Source organism: Peromyscus eremicus, chromosome 3, assembly GCF_949786415.1.
Source record: "Peromyscus eremicus chromosome 3, PerEre_H2_v1, whole genome shotgun sequence".
In the NCBI taxonomy this organism is placed as follows: domain Eukaryota; kingdom Metazoa; phylum Chordata; class Mammalia; order Rodentia; family Cricetidae; genus Peromyscus; species Peromyscus eremicus.
In genome coordinates this window covers 133,186,945-133,203,636 of record NC_081418.1, presented here as the reverse complement: position 1 = coordinate 133,203,636, position 16,692 = coordinate 133,186,945, and the positions used below count along the sequence as shown (strand labels likewise).

Sequence of the window (16,692 nt, the reverse complement as noted above, 5' to 3'; positions counted from 1 at the left end):
GCTAGGGGAATGTGTGAGGAACACAGGAAACAAAGTCTGGTCAAGCCAGGAAGATCTGAACCTGTGACTCTGAGACATGAACTTGTTCTTGGGATGGGCAGTGACTCTGGGGAACAATGCGCACAAACTGACTTTTGCCTTTTGTGGCTTCTCCAAAGAACATACTGGCTTGCTCTAAAGTAGCAACACAGCCAGTCATGTGACAGATAGCATCACCCAAGCTAAATAATAAAACGAAAACCTCCAAAATAAAAAGAAAAGAATAAACAAACAAACAAAAACTATAAAATTCTCACAGAGGTGGGGCACATTGTATCCATGCAGCAAACTCAAGACTGTTTCAAATCTAGAGCAGGAAAAAATAGGTTTGGACATAAAACTAATTTGTGACAAAATATTTCAAAATATGTCAGGTACATCTGAAGGAAATGCTCAGAAAGTAGAAATCCCAAGGGCAATTGGGGTAAAAGAAAGACAACGTTAGACGATTTCCTCAAGACACTCACCATCTGCCTAACAGGAGAAATAGACTGAGAAAAATAGATAAGAATTGAAAAAAATCTTAGAAAAGAAGTAAATTAACCTCTCCATCAAGGTTTTTAACTTGAAATCCCCGTGATCTCAAAGGACTGAGAATTTGGGAATCTGAATATTTGGGTAGGAAAATTCATATACTTACTTTCTTAGGTATATAACAGAAATTTAACATTGTCTGACTTATGAATCAATAGCATCCACATACACATGCATTAGGAAGATTATGACTTTTGACCTGATGCAATATCAGAGATGTTTTCACATTATATTTGGTTTATTCAGGTAGTCTGAAATGCTGTCTGCATCATTATTTGTCAGGACTTGAGTGGATTAAAAAATGGCCAGCTTGATCCACAAGGCAGAACAGGGCAACCTTTGCACAATTGGTACTCAGGAACTTTTAGCTTCTGAAGAGGGAACTCCTATTTTCTCAGTCCGGAGGCCCCGTCTGGAGGTGGGCTCCACTGTTCCCTATCTATACTTGGTTGACAACCAGTGTGTGGAAGGATGTGAGTTAAGACAGCCCATAGTAAACATAGGCGTGTTCATGTGATCTCTGCTTCAGCCCTTTCTAGTTTTAACTTGCTCAGTGATTTGTATTCATATTGCAGCTTATTTGGGCTGTTATTTCGTACAGGGCATAGTTTTTTGCAATTCTTCTTTCTGATAGTCTTACATATTTTATCTCATGCATTTAAAAACAGTATGTCTGATAGTCTTACATATTTTATCTCATGCATTTAAAAACAGTATGTCAGAAATGATACACAGGCTCCCCAGGACACAGTAAGAACCCACGGCCTCAGATGCTTGTGAATATTCTGGATATCAGATCTAAATAAAAGATCTTAAAAAAATTCCAGAGAGAAAACACTGAACAAATAGAATGATGCAGAATTAATGGTATTGAGCATCTTAGTACTAACTTAGAAAGTTGAATCCATACACCCAATGTCTCCAGAGTTCTGAGGGAACATGATTTCTTAGCTAACAATTTGACCATTTCAAAGTATTAATTATCAACATAAGTATAGATACTGATAGCTGCAAAAGAAGTTTGTCACTGATTCCCTCTTTCTCAGAACAGTACTAGCACATGCTTAGTACCCCAAGGGAGGCAGCAACCCGAGAAGAAGTCACAGAAGTCAGAAAACATTTTGAAGGGACTCCCCAAAATAGGGGTGAACACCCGTGATTCAGAAGTCAGCCAGGTGATAGCAGGGTGACAGAGGACTCTGCTGGGGACAGTAGCAGAACTGAGCACTGCCACAGATGCTGGAGAACTGAAACCAAGTGAGGAGGAGATGACCTTGAAGTAAATATAAGAAGGAACGATTAAATGTCAGGACAGAGGAATACAAATGACAGGAAATATGACCACAGCTCAGTATCTGACTTCATAATGAGCCACATGTGTTGGTTATAGAAATGAAAACTGTCTAAGGATTTCACACAGTAATCATATAGATTTGTAGGCAAGGTGAAGACCGGAAGGGTCTGCATAATCAGCTTTGATATGCTGCTTTATAATAAGAATGAATAGATGATGCCAATAATGAAGAAAGACCAATACTCTCAATGACTGATAGAGAATGTGGAATAAAACAGTAAAGGAATAGCTGTGATCATTGAAAGTATAAGCAGCCAAAGCATGGCTAGGGCAGGGTGGTGGGAGAAAGGGAAATCCGTTCATGTTTTTTCTTATAACTCTCTGGGCAGTACATGAGGTTTTTTTTCTTGTTTGTTTGTTAACTAATTGCCTGTATTTGTTGGCTCAAACAATTGCTCAAGAAATCTCTTACTTAATGGATTTGGGGAAAGTCGAAATCTAAAAGAAAAACATATTGATCATTTCCTAAGCATTTTTTGCATATGCATCAAAACCTTCATCACTAAAACAAACTTAAATGCTGGTTTAACTTACGCATTAGTTGAAAACTGGGTAGTTCCTAGCATTATCTGAACTAAAACTTACTGTTTTTAAATTGTGTAAGCACCTTACATACATTTTAAAATATGGTATTAGCCAGTGGCAATAATAATTTTTAAAACTATTACAGTGATCATGTAATTTTTCCTAATAAACATCATTCTTAATATGATAGGAGGAAGAGTTTTGCTCTCGTTAACTTGGCTGAGACTCTAGTAAATAGTTTATGGTTTGAGTTACGCTTCTGAGAATTATCAAAACAAGCTGAGAACTTCCTTGTACTCTGCTTTTAAATTTTATAGTATTCTGTCTTTTCCTTATTTGAGGAACTCTTGAGATGTATAAGATTCCATTTGTGTAAATCATTTCATTTGGCTCCCCCAGACAGCGTCTCTCTGAAAAGCTCCATCTTGAGTGTGTTAGGGGACAAGCCACTCCTGGGGTAGGAGAGGCGCAGTAAGAACCCAGAATGCCTGGGTCACACACAAGCTTTACAATGCACTGAGTGCTTGACTTCAGGCTTTGTCTTGAGTTTATTGGCTGAGTTTTCAGAGCTTTTCTTTGGCATTTTATGATGAAGAGCTCTGTCAGTGATGCCTTTAGCATTAAATGTGATATTTTTACGTTAGAGAGCCCTAGTGTCTGAATGACCACTACTTTATCAGAACCAGCATCTCAGAGCCTCAGCACTGGCCTTTCTTGGACAGAGGATGATGGGGACTCACCCAGGAAGGGGAGAGCTCAGCTTCAGGCCTCAGGAGCAGCATGCTTTGGTCCACGGCTCTTAGGCCGCAGAGGGACTGAGGTGAAGCTGTGACACGCAGATGGGCCTGTGAGGCGGGAAGACTTTGGGCTGGGGTGAAGGTCAGGTCCACCTGTGGGAAGGGAAATCAAGCTTAGCCAGCGTCCTGCTCTTGTACCCAGAAGCCTACCACACGAGTCACCCTGTAACTCTGCATGCACATCTGTTTATCAGATTATGACTGTCAGAAGCTCAGCCGAGGCTCTTTGCTTCCTTTTCACCACTGGGATTGATTTAGGAAGACAGGAGATGTGTCAGTCAAACTCTGAAGCAACAAACGACTATTTCAGCTCCCTGAAATTCTTGTTAATAGCTCATTTTTGGTATGTGAGTGTGGTGTAATGCACACGTGTGTGCAGGTGCGTGTACTCATGCACCCAGCAGAGGCCAGAGGAGCGTGTGTGCGCCCTGCTCTCACTCTCTGTCTTATAGACTTGAGACTGTCTCTCATGAAGTTGGAGCTAAACTGGCAGGTGGAAAGTTCCAGCAATTCTCCTGCCTCTGGCCTCCACAGCAGTGGGGTTGTAGAAGCTGCCAGTCATGCCTGGCTTTTTACGTGAGTGCTGGGATCTATGATTCAGCACATATTTAACAGTGTTGTATCATAACATTTAATAACAGCAAGGCTCTTTTATCTATGTGTCCTTATCACACACATAGGAAAATCATAATGAAATATTAGAAGGAAACTAAATATACTATCCATTGATATACATGGATTCTATTACTGGTCTTGCATAAAATAGTGTGACATTAGGGTCTATAAGATTGCTCAGTGGGTAAAGGCACCTGCTGTTGACCTCATGACCTGACCTTTAGCTCCTGGACTCATGTTGGAGGAGACAGACATGTGAACATTGTTCTCTTTCCCCCACATGTGTGCATTCATGTGCACGTGCACATGGCATAAATACAATAGTTTTTAAGTTACAGGACTTGGGACTTGTTAGGCAGTTATTAATCACTCAGTTCCCCTCTCCAGCTCCACTTCCTTGCTTTCTTTCTTGTCACCCTCCAGCCATTTTGGGGGTTTATGAACAGAAATCTGGCATTCTGGTGCTGTTTATATTTTTGCCACTGAGGCACACACCAATTGCCAGGGTTAGTTTATCTGAAATCTGTATCATTAAGACATTTTTTTTCTCTTTTCAAATAGAAATTTAAAGAAATAAATCACTCACTTTGTTGAGAAGACACTTTTCAACTTCAAATTTTGCAGAATCTGCAATCATTTCTCCATCAGGCAGGATGGTGTAGACGAGTACTTTAGCCTCAGGAGCCATGCTCAAGTCCACAGGGATCTCCAGGGCAAAGTCGCCTTTCACTGGAGCTGGAGGGAAAGGGAAGAGACAGTTATGGGTCAGAATACTGACAGGAAAACCCAAATAACTAAACACAGGGTCTGGTGGACTGTCTGTATGTGGAAGACATTCTTACATCTGGGCTGTTGTGTGGTTAATTGTTTGCATGCTAATGATCTCAGAAGGGTATGGGATGCCCACAGCAAGATATCTTCAACCAAGATGTTCACCATGGAAAGTTATATTGCTTATTTATAGCTATTCACATACTAACTTCTTATCTCTATTACATCTTAACATCCCAAACAGCATCTGTTAGATACTCCTGTTATAAAAATGGGTGAAACAACTTTGAATAATGTTTCATTTATTATTTAGATAAGAGAAAGAAAAGTATAGATGACAACCGGGTACTCAGGGAGCTGATATTTAATGATTATCTCAGAGGAGTAATTACATTTGAAAACAATAAGCATATCTTTGTAGTCAATAAAATGTTCACAGTATTTACATTTCTTGAGAGAAAATTACGCAATTTTAGATGTCTCTTGTGTTATTTCTGGTGAACATGAGGTGATTCATAAGCCTTCTCAAGATGAGTGCTATGATTCCTGTTTAATGTTTGTAGAAGAACTAACTGGATATTTTATTAAATGCTAAATAGTTTTTATAATTGACAAGGAAGCCCTTCTTCAGTAAGTTTGTTGAGCATCTAACAAGTACCTACCACTTCTAGAAATCACTTGGAAGATTTCTGTGAAACTACATACACAAATTTATGTGTTTCATGCAGTCGATACTGTAGTGAAGAGAAATGGAAAATAAATAGGTAAATTATAGAAAATACATTTGCATGTGGTAAGTGCTCTTTGGGAAGGAAAGGATGGCAAGAAGATGAATACTGAGAATACTGGGATCCAGTGGTAACAGGATTTTAATAGGAGCAGGTAGAAGGGGCCCCATTAAGAGAGTGACAGTTGAGCCAAGTAGAATTGAGCATTGTCATCAGGATATGACAGAGTGATTTCATTTCTTTCTTTTTCTTTTTTTAAATGGATAATAGGGATTTATGAAGACATAAATTGAGGAAATACACTCACAAATATAGAACCAAGTAAACAGTTGAAGTCGTCCTCTGTTCTGACTAGGAGTGAATCCACCTGGCAGTCTGATCATGCCAGGAAGTAGGAAGCAGGGGCCTCATGACCCCTCTCTCTTTCTTTTTAAAGAGGAGAGAGATGCTCAGTGGTTAAGAGCACTGACTGATATTCCAGAGGACTCAGGTTCACTCCAGGAAAAAGGAAGAAGGAAATACATGACCCCTCTCTCCTCTCATTTTAAGAGGTCACCTAGGAAGGTAAGAAGCACTGCCTCCTTTGGGCCATATAGCCCAAGGTCATAGGTGGAACAAATACCACTACTTCCATTTATCCATTGATTGGCATCTAGTTTTGAAGATGAAAGAAGACTGGTATATCTCAGAGCATAAAAGTAGACTTAAGAAGCTGAGAATCCCCTCAGCTAATAGAAAAGAGACAGAGGTTTTCATCTTTCAATGGAAAAAGACCAAATTCTTGCAAAACTGCAATAAACAGGGAGTGATTTCATTTCTTAAGTCACAGCAGCTATGATTCCTGCCCAAGACCTTTGCAACATCAAGCCCGTCAAAATTCCAGCATGGATGGGGAGGGGTTCATGGAGACCCAGTCTTAGCTGTGGAGATGTTAACACTGATGGCTGCTGAGGGGAAGATGAGTCAGATTTCTTCAGGGATGCAGGCCCTGGTAGACCTCCCATGTTTCAGTGGATGGCCCCATACCACATGCACACATGGGTAGCAATCACTGAACTTAAGCAGTTAAAAAAACAGGATGGGAAGTAGGGAAGTGGCCTGGTGGAGGTAGTCAGGGAGGAGTTGGAGGAGATTAATAAGGAGTAGGTATGATTGAAATATTTGTACATGGAAAAAAGAATGCATCTTCAACCAATGGTACTGGCATAACTGGATGTTGGCATGTAGAAGAACACAAATAGACCCATATCAATCATCCTACACAAAACTCAAGTTCAAGTGAATTAAAGACCTCAACATAAATGCAGTTACACTGAACCTGACAGAAGAGAAAGTGGGAAGTAGCCTTGAACACACTGGCACAGGAGACAATGTAGTAGGTTGTTGTCTGTGCCATGCCCTGAAGCACCAGTTGTAGTGAGGCAGCAGGTAGCTGCTAGGTACCTCCCCTTGGGCTTAGCCTGGATGGGCACCCTTAAGACCTGGGATGCACGAATTTATGTGCACTCTCTTCCCTTTGATACCTCATGGTCTTGGATGCTGGTGTGGATCAGGGCAGAGCTCTCTGGAGAACAGCAATGAACCAAGCCTCACTATTTTGGGATCCTGCTATAATCCCTATTTCCTGTATTGTGAGTTTCCTGTATCATGAGTTAACACCCCAATAAATTCATACAATCATTAAGCTATTTTTGTGGATTGGTAGTGATTTAATTTGATTAAGACAACTTCCTGAATAGAACACCAATAGAACAGACACTAAGATCAATAATTAATAAATTGGACCTCATGAAACTGAAAGCTTCTGTAAGACAAAGGGCATGATCAGTAGGACAAAACAGCCACCTATGGAATGGAAAAAGATCTTCACCAACTTCACATCCAACAAAGGGCTGATCTCCAAAATATATAACGAATTCCAGAAACTAGACATCAAAAAAATAAATAATTCAATTTAAAAATAGGGTACAGACTAAGCAGAGAATTCTCAACAGAAGAATCTCAAATGTCAGAGAAACACTTAAAGAAATGTTCAACATCCTTAGTCATCAGGGAAAGGCAAATCAAAATGACTTTGATACTCCATCTTATACCTGTCAGAATGGCTAAGATCAAAAACACAAATGACATCTTATGCCAAAGAGGATATGGAGCAAGAGGAACACTCCTCCATTGCTAGTGGGAGTGCAAACTTGTACAGCCACTTTGGAAATCAATACGTTTTTTTCTCAGAAAACCAGGAATTGATCTACCTCAGGACCCAGTTATATTACTCTTGGGCATATACCCAAAGGATGCTTAACCATACTACAAGGACACTTGCTCAACTATGTTCATAACAGCTTTATCCATAATACTCTGATCTTGGAAACAACCTAGATGCCCCTCAACTGAAGAATAGATAAAGAAAATGTTGTACATTTACACAATGGAGTATTACTTAGCTGTTAAAAACAATGACATCAAGAAAAAGTAAATGCATTATGTAGTACTGGCTGTCTTGGAACTCTATGTAGACTAGGCTGGCCTCTAACTCACAGGTTGTATCTGCCTCTTGATTGGTAGGATTAAAGGTGTGTACCACAGAAAAAAAGAAAGAAAGAAAAAGTAAATGATGGAATTAGAAAAAATCATCCTGAGTGAGGTAACCCAGACCCAAAATGACAAATATGGTATGTATTCCATCATAAGTGGATATTAACTGTAAAGTATAGGATAACCATGCTATAATGCACAGACACAGAGAGGCTAGGTAACAAGAAGGACCCAAAGTGAGATGGGATACATAAATTTCCCTGGGTAGAAGAAAGAGAAAAGATCTTGCAGGTGGACTGGGGCAGGTGGGAAAGGGAACTTGAGAGATCATGTTGGGAGATGGATGGCAGGGGAGAGTACTGAAAGAGATGACTGAAAGGGGGGCATATTTTAGAGTCAGGGAGAAACCTGATGCAAAGGAAATTCCCAAGAATCTAGAAGAATGACCCCAGGTAAGACTTCTAGAAATAGTGGATATGTAGCCTAAACTGGCTTTCTCTTGTAATCAGATTGGGGACTACCCTAATGGTCATCAGAGATTCTTCCTTCAGTAACTGATGGAAACAGATGCAGATATCCACAACCAAACATTAGCCTGAAGAGAGGGAGGAAGGATTGTAGGAGCCAGAGGGCTCTAGGACATCAAAAGAACACAAATCAGAGAATCAACTAACCTGACTCATAGGAACTCACAGAGTCTGGACCAATAACTAGGGATCCTACATGGGCCCAACCTAGTCCCTCTACACATATGTGACAGTTGTATTGTTTGGTTTAGTTGTAAGACTCCTTACAAAAGGAGCAATGACTGTCCCTAACGCTTTGGCTGGCTCTCGGGAACCTGTTCCTCATACTGGATTGCCTTGTCCAGCCTGAACCCAAGGAGAGGAACTTGGTCTTACTACAATTTGATGTGCATGCTTTCTTAATAGCCATGTGAAGCCTGTTTAACAGACACAGGAGGAGTGGATTGGGGAGTGGGAGGAGGGTGTGGGAGGAAAGGAGGGAGGAGAAACTGCAGTCAAGATATAAAATAAATTAAAAAATACATTGTACAAATATATGTAACTTTCAAAAAATAAATAAAATGTCTTTAAAAGTAAAAACAAAGGACTGAAGCGATAGCTCAGAGTTAAGATCGCTTGATGCTCTTGTAGAGGACCAAGTTTGATTTCCAGCACCCACTCAGGCTACTCAGAAGTCTGTAACTCCAGCTTCAGGGCATCTGATGCCATGACTTTGAGGTCATCTGCACTGATATGCACATACTTACACACACACATACACACACATAAACACACACATACACACTCGCAAACACAATTTAAAAATATAAAAATGAATCAAATGAATCAAATTGATGTACCTAGAGTGTTTTAAAGATCAGTGATGTCACCCTTCATATTTTTTTTTGGATGGACACTAAGATAACACATTTTGCCTTGTTGGTGATAATCTGTGTGTGAATGCATAGATTCATCACTTGGAGTATTTTGTCTTCAGAACAGATAGTTCCACATGTTGAATGACACCCAGTTTGGAAGTTTGAAACTTTTCCATCCTGAAGGTCATGGTATGATGGATAACCTACATTATATGGCAGAACCTTGAACTCCTGCTGTGGAGAGTGTTTGCCATGACACACAAGCACCATGGCATCCTTAGTTGCTCAGTGGTGAGACCTCACTGGTGAGTATGTGGGAACTTAGTTGGAGATGTGTAACTGGGCAGGCAGGAAACACTCACATTCTCCTGGCTCCATGTGGTGAGTGTGGCTTCCAGTCTGGATAATGCTGCCCTTGGCCATGACCTAAAATAGAAAGTGTTTTCCAAGCTTACATCTATATTTTACAAAGCTTTCTTCTAATTGACAAATCTATTGTTTGAGACCCAGACAGAAATATCCAGCCTACAACCCCACATGTCAGAAGGAGAGACACAGTCAGGACTTGAAAGGATTCTTAGCAGTTCTCATCGTGGAGGTAGAACTCACCAGGTAATAGAAGATAAGCTCTCCCATCACTCTCAAGACCGGACCCTTCAGAATAAAATGTGCCTGAACCGTGTGATTCTGACTGCAGGGCAAGACCCCGGCCTCTGTCTCCAGGTGGACATAGCTCCTGCTGAAGGAGTACACACTGTGAGCCACATGGTGTATCTCTGCGTGCTCTTCTGCTGTACAAGGGTGATGGATGCATGAATTTTCCTCTTTGTGGTAGACCTGGAGAAACAACAAATTTTGTCATTAGTCATCAACACCAAAGCAAAGTGGATATATGAATATAATTCAAAACAATTAAAAATACCTGTAGTGATACTTTATTTGTGCTGAAATGTGGTGATATTTTATTTGCATGTTAATAAATAAAGTTTGCCTGGAGATCAGAGGAAATAGCAAGCCATTTTAAGTAAACACAAAAGTCAGGCAGTGGTAGCACATGCCATTAATCCTACTACTTATCAGGCAGGGTCTCTGTGTGTTCAAGGACACACTAGGGAACAGAGCCAAGCATGGTGACACACGCCTTTAATCCCAGTACCAACTATAGAGAGCTGGAGGTCTGTACAGACAGGCAGTGACAAGGAAATAAGGATGAGGGTAGACAGGAGGTGGCTCACATTTGGAAGCTGCAGTATGGTCAGGAAACATTATCTGGTGCCTAATCTTATTTCCCTGACCTCTCAGGCTTTCACCCCATATTGGCTCCGTGTTTTTTATTTAATAAGACCGCTTAGAAATTTGTCTACAAATACCTACTATAACCCAATTCCAATGAACAGAAAGAGAAACTACACTGAAGTTAAACACTTAGGTTAAAAAATAGAGACAGTAGCCTCTTGGCACTTCTAGGTCTGGTGGTCTCACTGAGGACAGCCACAGGTCCACCCCAGGCATCTAGACTTGGGGCAGGAAGAAATCAACCATGAGCCTGCTGGGCACCACCATTATGGTGAGTGAACACAAGGTAGGGAAATGGGAGAGAGAGAGAGAGAGGCAGAATGAGTCATGTGCTAGGGAGAGAGGCAGATCTGAAGAGGGCACTGAGGAACAGGCTGATGTAGATGGCCTGCTTGCCACAGAGGGCCTTGGTGTTGTTCCAGCTGGGCTGCTGCCAAGGGCCATGAACTTGGTCCATGGTCCTGATGTAGCTTTGTGGGTCTGCATTAATGTCTGTGGCTTCTGTTACCACTGAGGGTCCTGAGGATGGCCCAAGCCACCACCTGTGACCAGGTCCACAACCAAGGGATGTGCCCCCGCAGGAGCCATGCCAATCAAATAGGCCTACGCTACCACCCTGGAGTATTGAGCCAGACTGCTGCTAGGGGCCATGTCTGGGTCTGTAACCCTGATGTGGCCTGACTCTGAGTTGATATCTGTGGCTCCTGTTGTCCTGATTGGCCATGCAGAGCCCTAAAGTCTGGGCTAACACCTGAGGTCATGTTGGTCTTTGAAGGTCAAGCTGCTGCCAGGGTCTTACAGACCTGGGTGCCCTGTGCTGCCACCCAAGGCTGTGGTATCATCAGGACCCAATCTGTGGGCATGGGCCATGTCTAGGTCCGTGACCTTACCAGAGCCTGAGTCTGGGTTGATGTCCATGGCTCCTGTTACCGTCGAAGCCTGAGTAGATGCCAGAGGGATTGCCTGCCACCTGGGGACATGTTGGTGTTTGGGGACCATGCTGCTTCTGGGGAGATGCTGATCTGGGTCATGTGCAATGTCAGCTAGGGCTATGGTGATATCTGGGCCCAGGCTGCTGCCAGGGATCATGTCTTGGGTCAGTGGTCCAACCACAGCTGGGGTTTGTATTGATTTATGTAGCCTGTATTGCCACCAAGGGCCACACAGATATAAGAGGTCTGGGCCACCACCTAGGGCCATTTTAGTGTCCAGGAACTGAGCCTCTGATTGGGCCACACAGATCTGAGTAACCCTTGCAGCCACCCTGGGCCATGGTGTTGTCTGGACCTGGGCTGCTGCTAAGAGTCATGGCTGGACCTGTGGTCCTGCTGCAGCCACAGTCTGAGTTGATGTCCACGGCTCCTGTTATCATCGACAGCAGTGAGGATAGGCTTGCACACAATTGGTCCAGCCCCTCCTCGGCTACAGCACTAGGGAGAACTAGCCCTGGCCCTCACTGACTGCAGCACTCTGGAGAGTGGGCCTTGTACCTCCCCAGGGCATACAGTAGAGCAGTCCCTGCTGGTGAGGGTGTGGGTGATCTGGTCCTGAAGATGCCAGAGTGGAAGAGCTAGCCTCATGGTCTGTCACGTGATGGCATGGGGAAGGGAGAGATTCCCACCTGCCCCTCATCACTGACCTCTCACCACCTACTGTAGGCAAGAAAAGCTGGTCCTGGGGTCATGAGAGTGGGAGAGCTGATCCTGCCCCTCATCAGAGACAGCATTGGGTGAGTGGTCCCTGTACCTAGTCCTGGAAGCACAATAGAGTTGATCCTGTTGGTGGTGGTGCAGGTCTGGAGGTCTGAGCTGGTCTGGAGGGCATGGGAGCAAGGGCAGTGACCCTCCCCCATATGCCATGTGGTGGCCTGCGTGAGGAAAATGCCCTCCCCACTTGCCCCTTGCCACCTGAGGCAGGTGAGAGAGCTGTCCCCAGGGTCATAAGAGTGGGAAAGCTGGGCCTGCCCCTCACCAGCTGCAGCACACAGGAGAGCAGGCTTTGTACCTTGTCAGGGCAGCACACTAGAGCTGACCCTGTTGGCAGGGGTGCAGAGGTGAGCCAGGTCTGTGGACGTGAGAGCAAGTGAGTTGCCCCAGCCCCTTCCTGTTGAGGATGCTGGTAGCAATGGCTTTACCAGACGCCATGGGTGTGTACAGCAGGTAAAAACTAGTATTCAACAGGTTGACCCACCACATGCAGTGAACACTTACTTACAAGTAAAGATGTGTGGACTGAAGGGTATATTGTGTGACTCACTGGGCCAGACAACGGCTTCTCCATTGATATGCTTTTGGTTTTTAGTGTTTTTTCTGTTTTGATTTTGTTTTACTTTTAAATTTTGAGGGTTTTTTGGGGGGTGGGTATCGCAAAGTCAGAAGGCAGAAGTGAGGGGGTGGGGAGATGGGTGGGATTGGGATACATGATGTGAAATCCACAAAGAATCAATAGAAAGGTTTTTTTTTAAATGCAAAAAGAAATAGAGATAAATTCTATTACTAAAGTAGCAAAAAGGGAATCTGGGGAAAAGAAAAAAGAAGCAAGATCAGAGAGAAAGGAAAGGAGGCCACAGTCTGAGAAATAAAATATAGGAACAACACACTAGAAGTCTGAAGTATGTGATGTGAATGGAAAGAAGACTACTGGGGCAGAAGTGTAAGAGTTGGGCGGGCGTTGGAGAGATAATTGGGGAGGAGGATCAAGCAAAAAATGTATAAAAATGACATGGTGAAGCCTGTTACTTTCTATGCTAATTAAAATTGAACAGAAACAACAAACTCAGAGGAGGAGGGGGAAAGAAGTGGGGTGGGCAGGAAGGTGAGAAGGAAGAAAAGTCTGAAGTAAAACCAGGAAAGAATAAATGAAATCTAATTCTTGTGACTTAGGTAGAGATGAATCTTTCCTAAGGCCTTATTTCGAGGATCCACCAGGAATACGAGAAAAGAGGGCAGGGAAGTGACTTGTTCCATCTGAGCCCCAGTCAAGCAGATCAAGGTAAACATCTATCAGAAGAGCAAGGTAGACAGGCCATCAGAAGAGTGAGTCCCAGCCTGAGCCACCAGCTGAGCTAAGACAATGTCTGAAGCACTGCAGGGCTGACTTCTGGTCACTGAGTCTATGTATGTGCTTGTGTGGGGGTCTGTTAAGTAATGACAGTGTGAGCTACGTGTGATCTCGCCAGCTAAACCCATCTTCTGACAGGTTGAGTTTCTCCTTACATCAGAGGAACCCTCTCAGTAGCATCAATCATATTCAGTTACACATTAACTGCCTCTTGTTTGAGAAAATGGGCACAGCATATTTGGATAATGAATTTGAGAATACACAGCACCTGTTCTTGACTGAATAGATAAAAATATACTTTTAATCATTTTTGATTGAAAGTCCTGACTTAAGATATATAGAAGACAAACAAAATAAAAGAGACTCTGAAAATATTGTATTTAAAAGAATGTATTCATAACATGTGTACTTATTTCTCTAGCCCTTTGCTCATACATTTATTACTGATCAGAAACCTTTTATGTTTTGCCCCAAAATAAGAAAATTTGGCATGGGAATATTTTTCATGAAGCTATACATTATTGATTTCAAGCTGTTAGAAAGCTTCACCATGTGTCTTATGCTCTCATTTCTGACTTACTTTGATATTGAGGGAAGACCCCTTGATGTTGGTGGTGTTGATGGAGAACTCTGCCAGGCCATGCTGATCAGTGGTAGTGACATTGGTGTAGTCAAGTTCATGTGCTTTGATGAAGACTTGCTCATTTGGCATGGAAGCTCCTTTGATATCCACTAGGCGGACCTAAATTGAACAAGGAAGAAAAGTATAGCGTAGGTCTGATGATACCATACAGAATAGAAGAGAATAACTTGTTTCAATATTATATAAATATCACAAAAGATGCACCAACTAATTCAGTATGCATAAAACATTTTATAAACATCTAACACTTTAAGATCTACACCAGTAGAACTGGCTGTGCTGTGAAAGCCAGAGGCTGAAGGTGTCATGTTCTTAATATGACTCCATAATGGATGCCTCACACTTAGCTGCTATTCACAAGAAACCATCGAAGAATTCATTGTGTCAACTAAGGGAGGCAGATGCACTGACAGTCAAAATAAAATCTAGTGAGGACACTGAGGCTAATGGAGAGTGGGGGTTGCTTATGAATATGTAGCATATCTTGCTTCATTGTTGAAACACAGTGACACTTAGGGGTTTAAAGTTTTCAAGGACAGTAATTATAAATAAAAATTTTGATCCATATGCTTTAGGCTCGGGCTTCTTAATAACTTATAACATTGTAACTTGATAACATAGTCTGCCACTATGCTAAATTCTTGTATTGGAACCACTGATATGAGACAAGTTTAACACTGAGCAGAATGGCCTAGGTTGAGGTATCACAATATAGCCCAACCACTTATGAATCAAAAAGTACTTTACTTTCACTACGAATGGAATCCCACGTTTAAAGTGTGAATCTGCTTTCAAAAATATGAGTTTGGTTGTGGTTCTTTCAATTTTAGATGTCCCAGATCCCATGAACTCAAATCCTGAAAAAGAAATTAGCAACAACATTGAAAGCTCAAGACAGTTAGTGAAGATTTCCTTGTTTTCTACATCCTTTTTCTGTACTGTTCAAACCACCACTGACATGAACAGGTGTGAATTATCACAGCTTCTTTTTCTATATTCTCAGGTTACTCACATACCTGTCCCTTCTTCTATAACCCTTGCATTCACAAAGAGACGATAGGCTTCATGTCTTTTCCTTAAAGGAAACACAGGGATGTTTTCTTCTTGTGTGGTGCAGCCATTGTGGTCTAGCTGTTATGCAGGATAAAAATAAGGTAACATGGAACACTGTGTATATTGACAGTTGACTCAAACCCACAATGAGGACTTCTTTGAGACAAATGAGTGCTTAGCGCTATACAGTATGACATTCTGGTCATAGTTATGGCACTTGGCTCACACACTGAGCTGCTGTGAGCCATGATCATGACCAAGTCACAAAGTTGTGTTGACTTAGTCATCTATAAAAATAATGATTATCTTTATAGACACATTAGGAGTATTAAGTAAATTCACAATTATCATGTAATCAGAATACTTACTTGTGTGCCACTAGGACTTAATAATCACTTTGCATTATTTAAAATATCAACCACAGGCTTGGATGTAGCCCAATAGTACATTTCACTAGTAGACATGAAACTGTTGTCTTGATACCAAGTACCAGTAAATAGATAAAGTGAAATAGGTTTCCAGAGAGTAATGGGGCCTTAGGAGCTATCTCTGTGTGGTTCTGTGAATGAGAAAAGTCTTCATAAGGAAGAACTGACATTATTCTGAAACGTGAAAGAGAAGACTCACTAGAATCACATTACTTTGTTCTTAATTCAATTTTAACTTCACAGCTTACTTTATACTGTTTGCCATTCTCTTTTGTACCCTGATGGCTGGCATCATAGTGTGCTTTATTTTATTTAAATTGTGTTGCTCTATCATCTTTGGTTTTCTAGTGTTATTGCATTTTGTTTTGTTTTGTTTTATTTTATCACTGAAAGCTAGAGGTGAATGAGCTGTTAAGTAAAAACTGCTTCCTAAGAAGACCCCCAAATAAAACTGGTGAGAGATCTATCATGAGAGATTTGTAGATAACAATGTAGAAATACAGAAAACATGACACTAGGCAGTGTGAGAATTACAAGAGGGTACGACTCCTCACTATAAACCCCAGAATTCTGAAACTGTGGTGATGCTGGACAAATAATCTAATTATCTAGTTTTGGAAATGGCTAGTGACCTCAAAGAGGATTCAAACAAGCAGATGATGGTATTAATGTTATCAATTCAGGACAAGAATGAGAAAGTCAGTAACAGATGACATGGTCAATAAAAGATAAATAGCATGTGAATTAACCAGAACATCCAAAAAATCATAGGAATAAAATAAATAATTATCAACAAATAGACTTAAATATAAATGATTTTAACTCTCTTAATAAGAGACATGGGACAACTAATTAGACTCCAAAAATGAAAGGATAGTGTGGTAGTTTGAATGTACTTGGCCCCCATAAGTTCATTGGGAGTGGCACTGT

General features: G+C 41.6%; 1 protein-coding gene across 1 annotated transcript in view; it reads right to left on the bottom strand.

The window, feature by feature from the left end:
• The window catches only part of LOC131906488 (alpha-1-inhibitor 3-like), a 53,337-nt gene that overhangs the window by 20,185 nt on the left and 16,460 nt on the right, over positions 1–16,692 (bottom strand). Inside the window, exons 9-15 of the mRNA XM_059257110.1 lie at positions 15,298–15,412; positions 15,029–15,138; positions 14,219–14,380; positions 9,892–10,119; positions 9,645–9,708; positions 4,451–4,599; positions 3,193–3,342 (exon numbers count right to left, since the gene is read on the bottom strand). Of these exons, the coding sequence (XP_059113093.1) occupies positions 3,193–3,342; positions 4,451–4,599; positions 9,645–9,708; positions 9,892–10,119; positions 14,219–14,380; positions 15,029–15,138; positions 15,298–15,412 (978 nt within the window). The remainder of the gene's footprint in view (positions 1–3,192; positions 3,343–4,450; positions 4,600–9,644; positions 9,709–9,891; positions 10,120–14,218; positions 14,381–15,028; positions 15,139–15,297; positions 15,413–16,692) is intronic.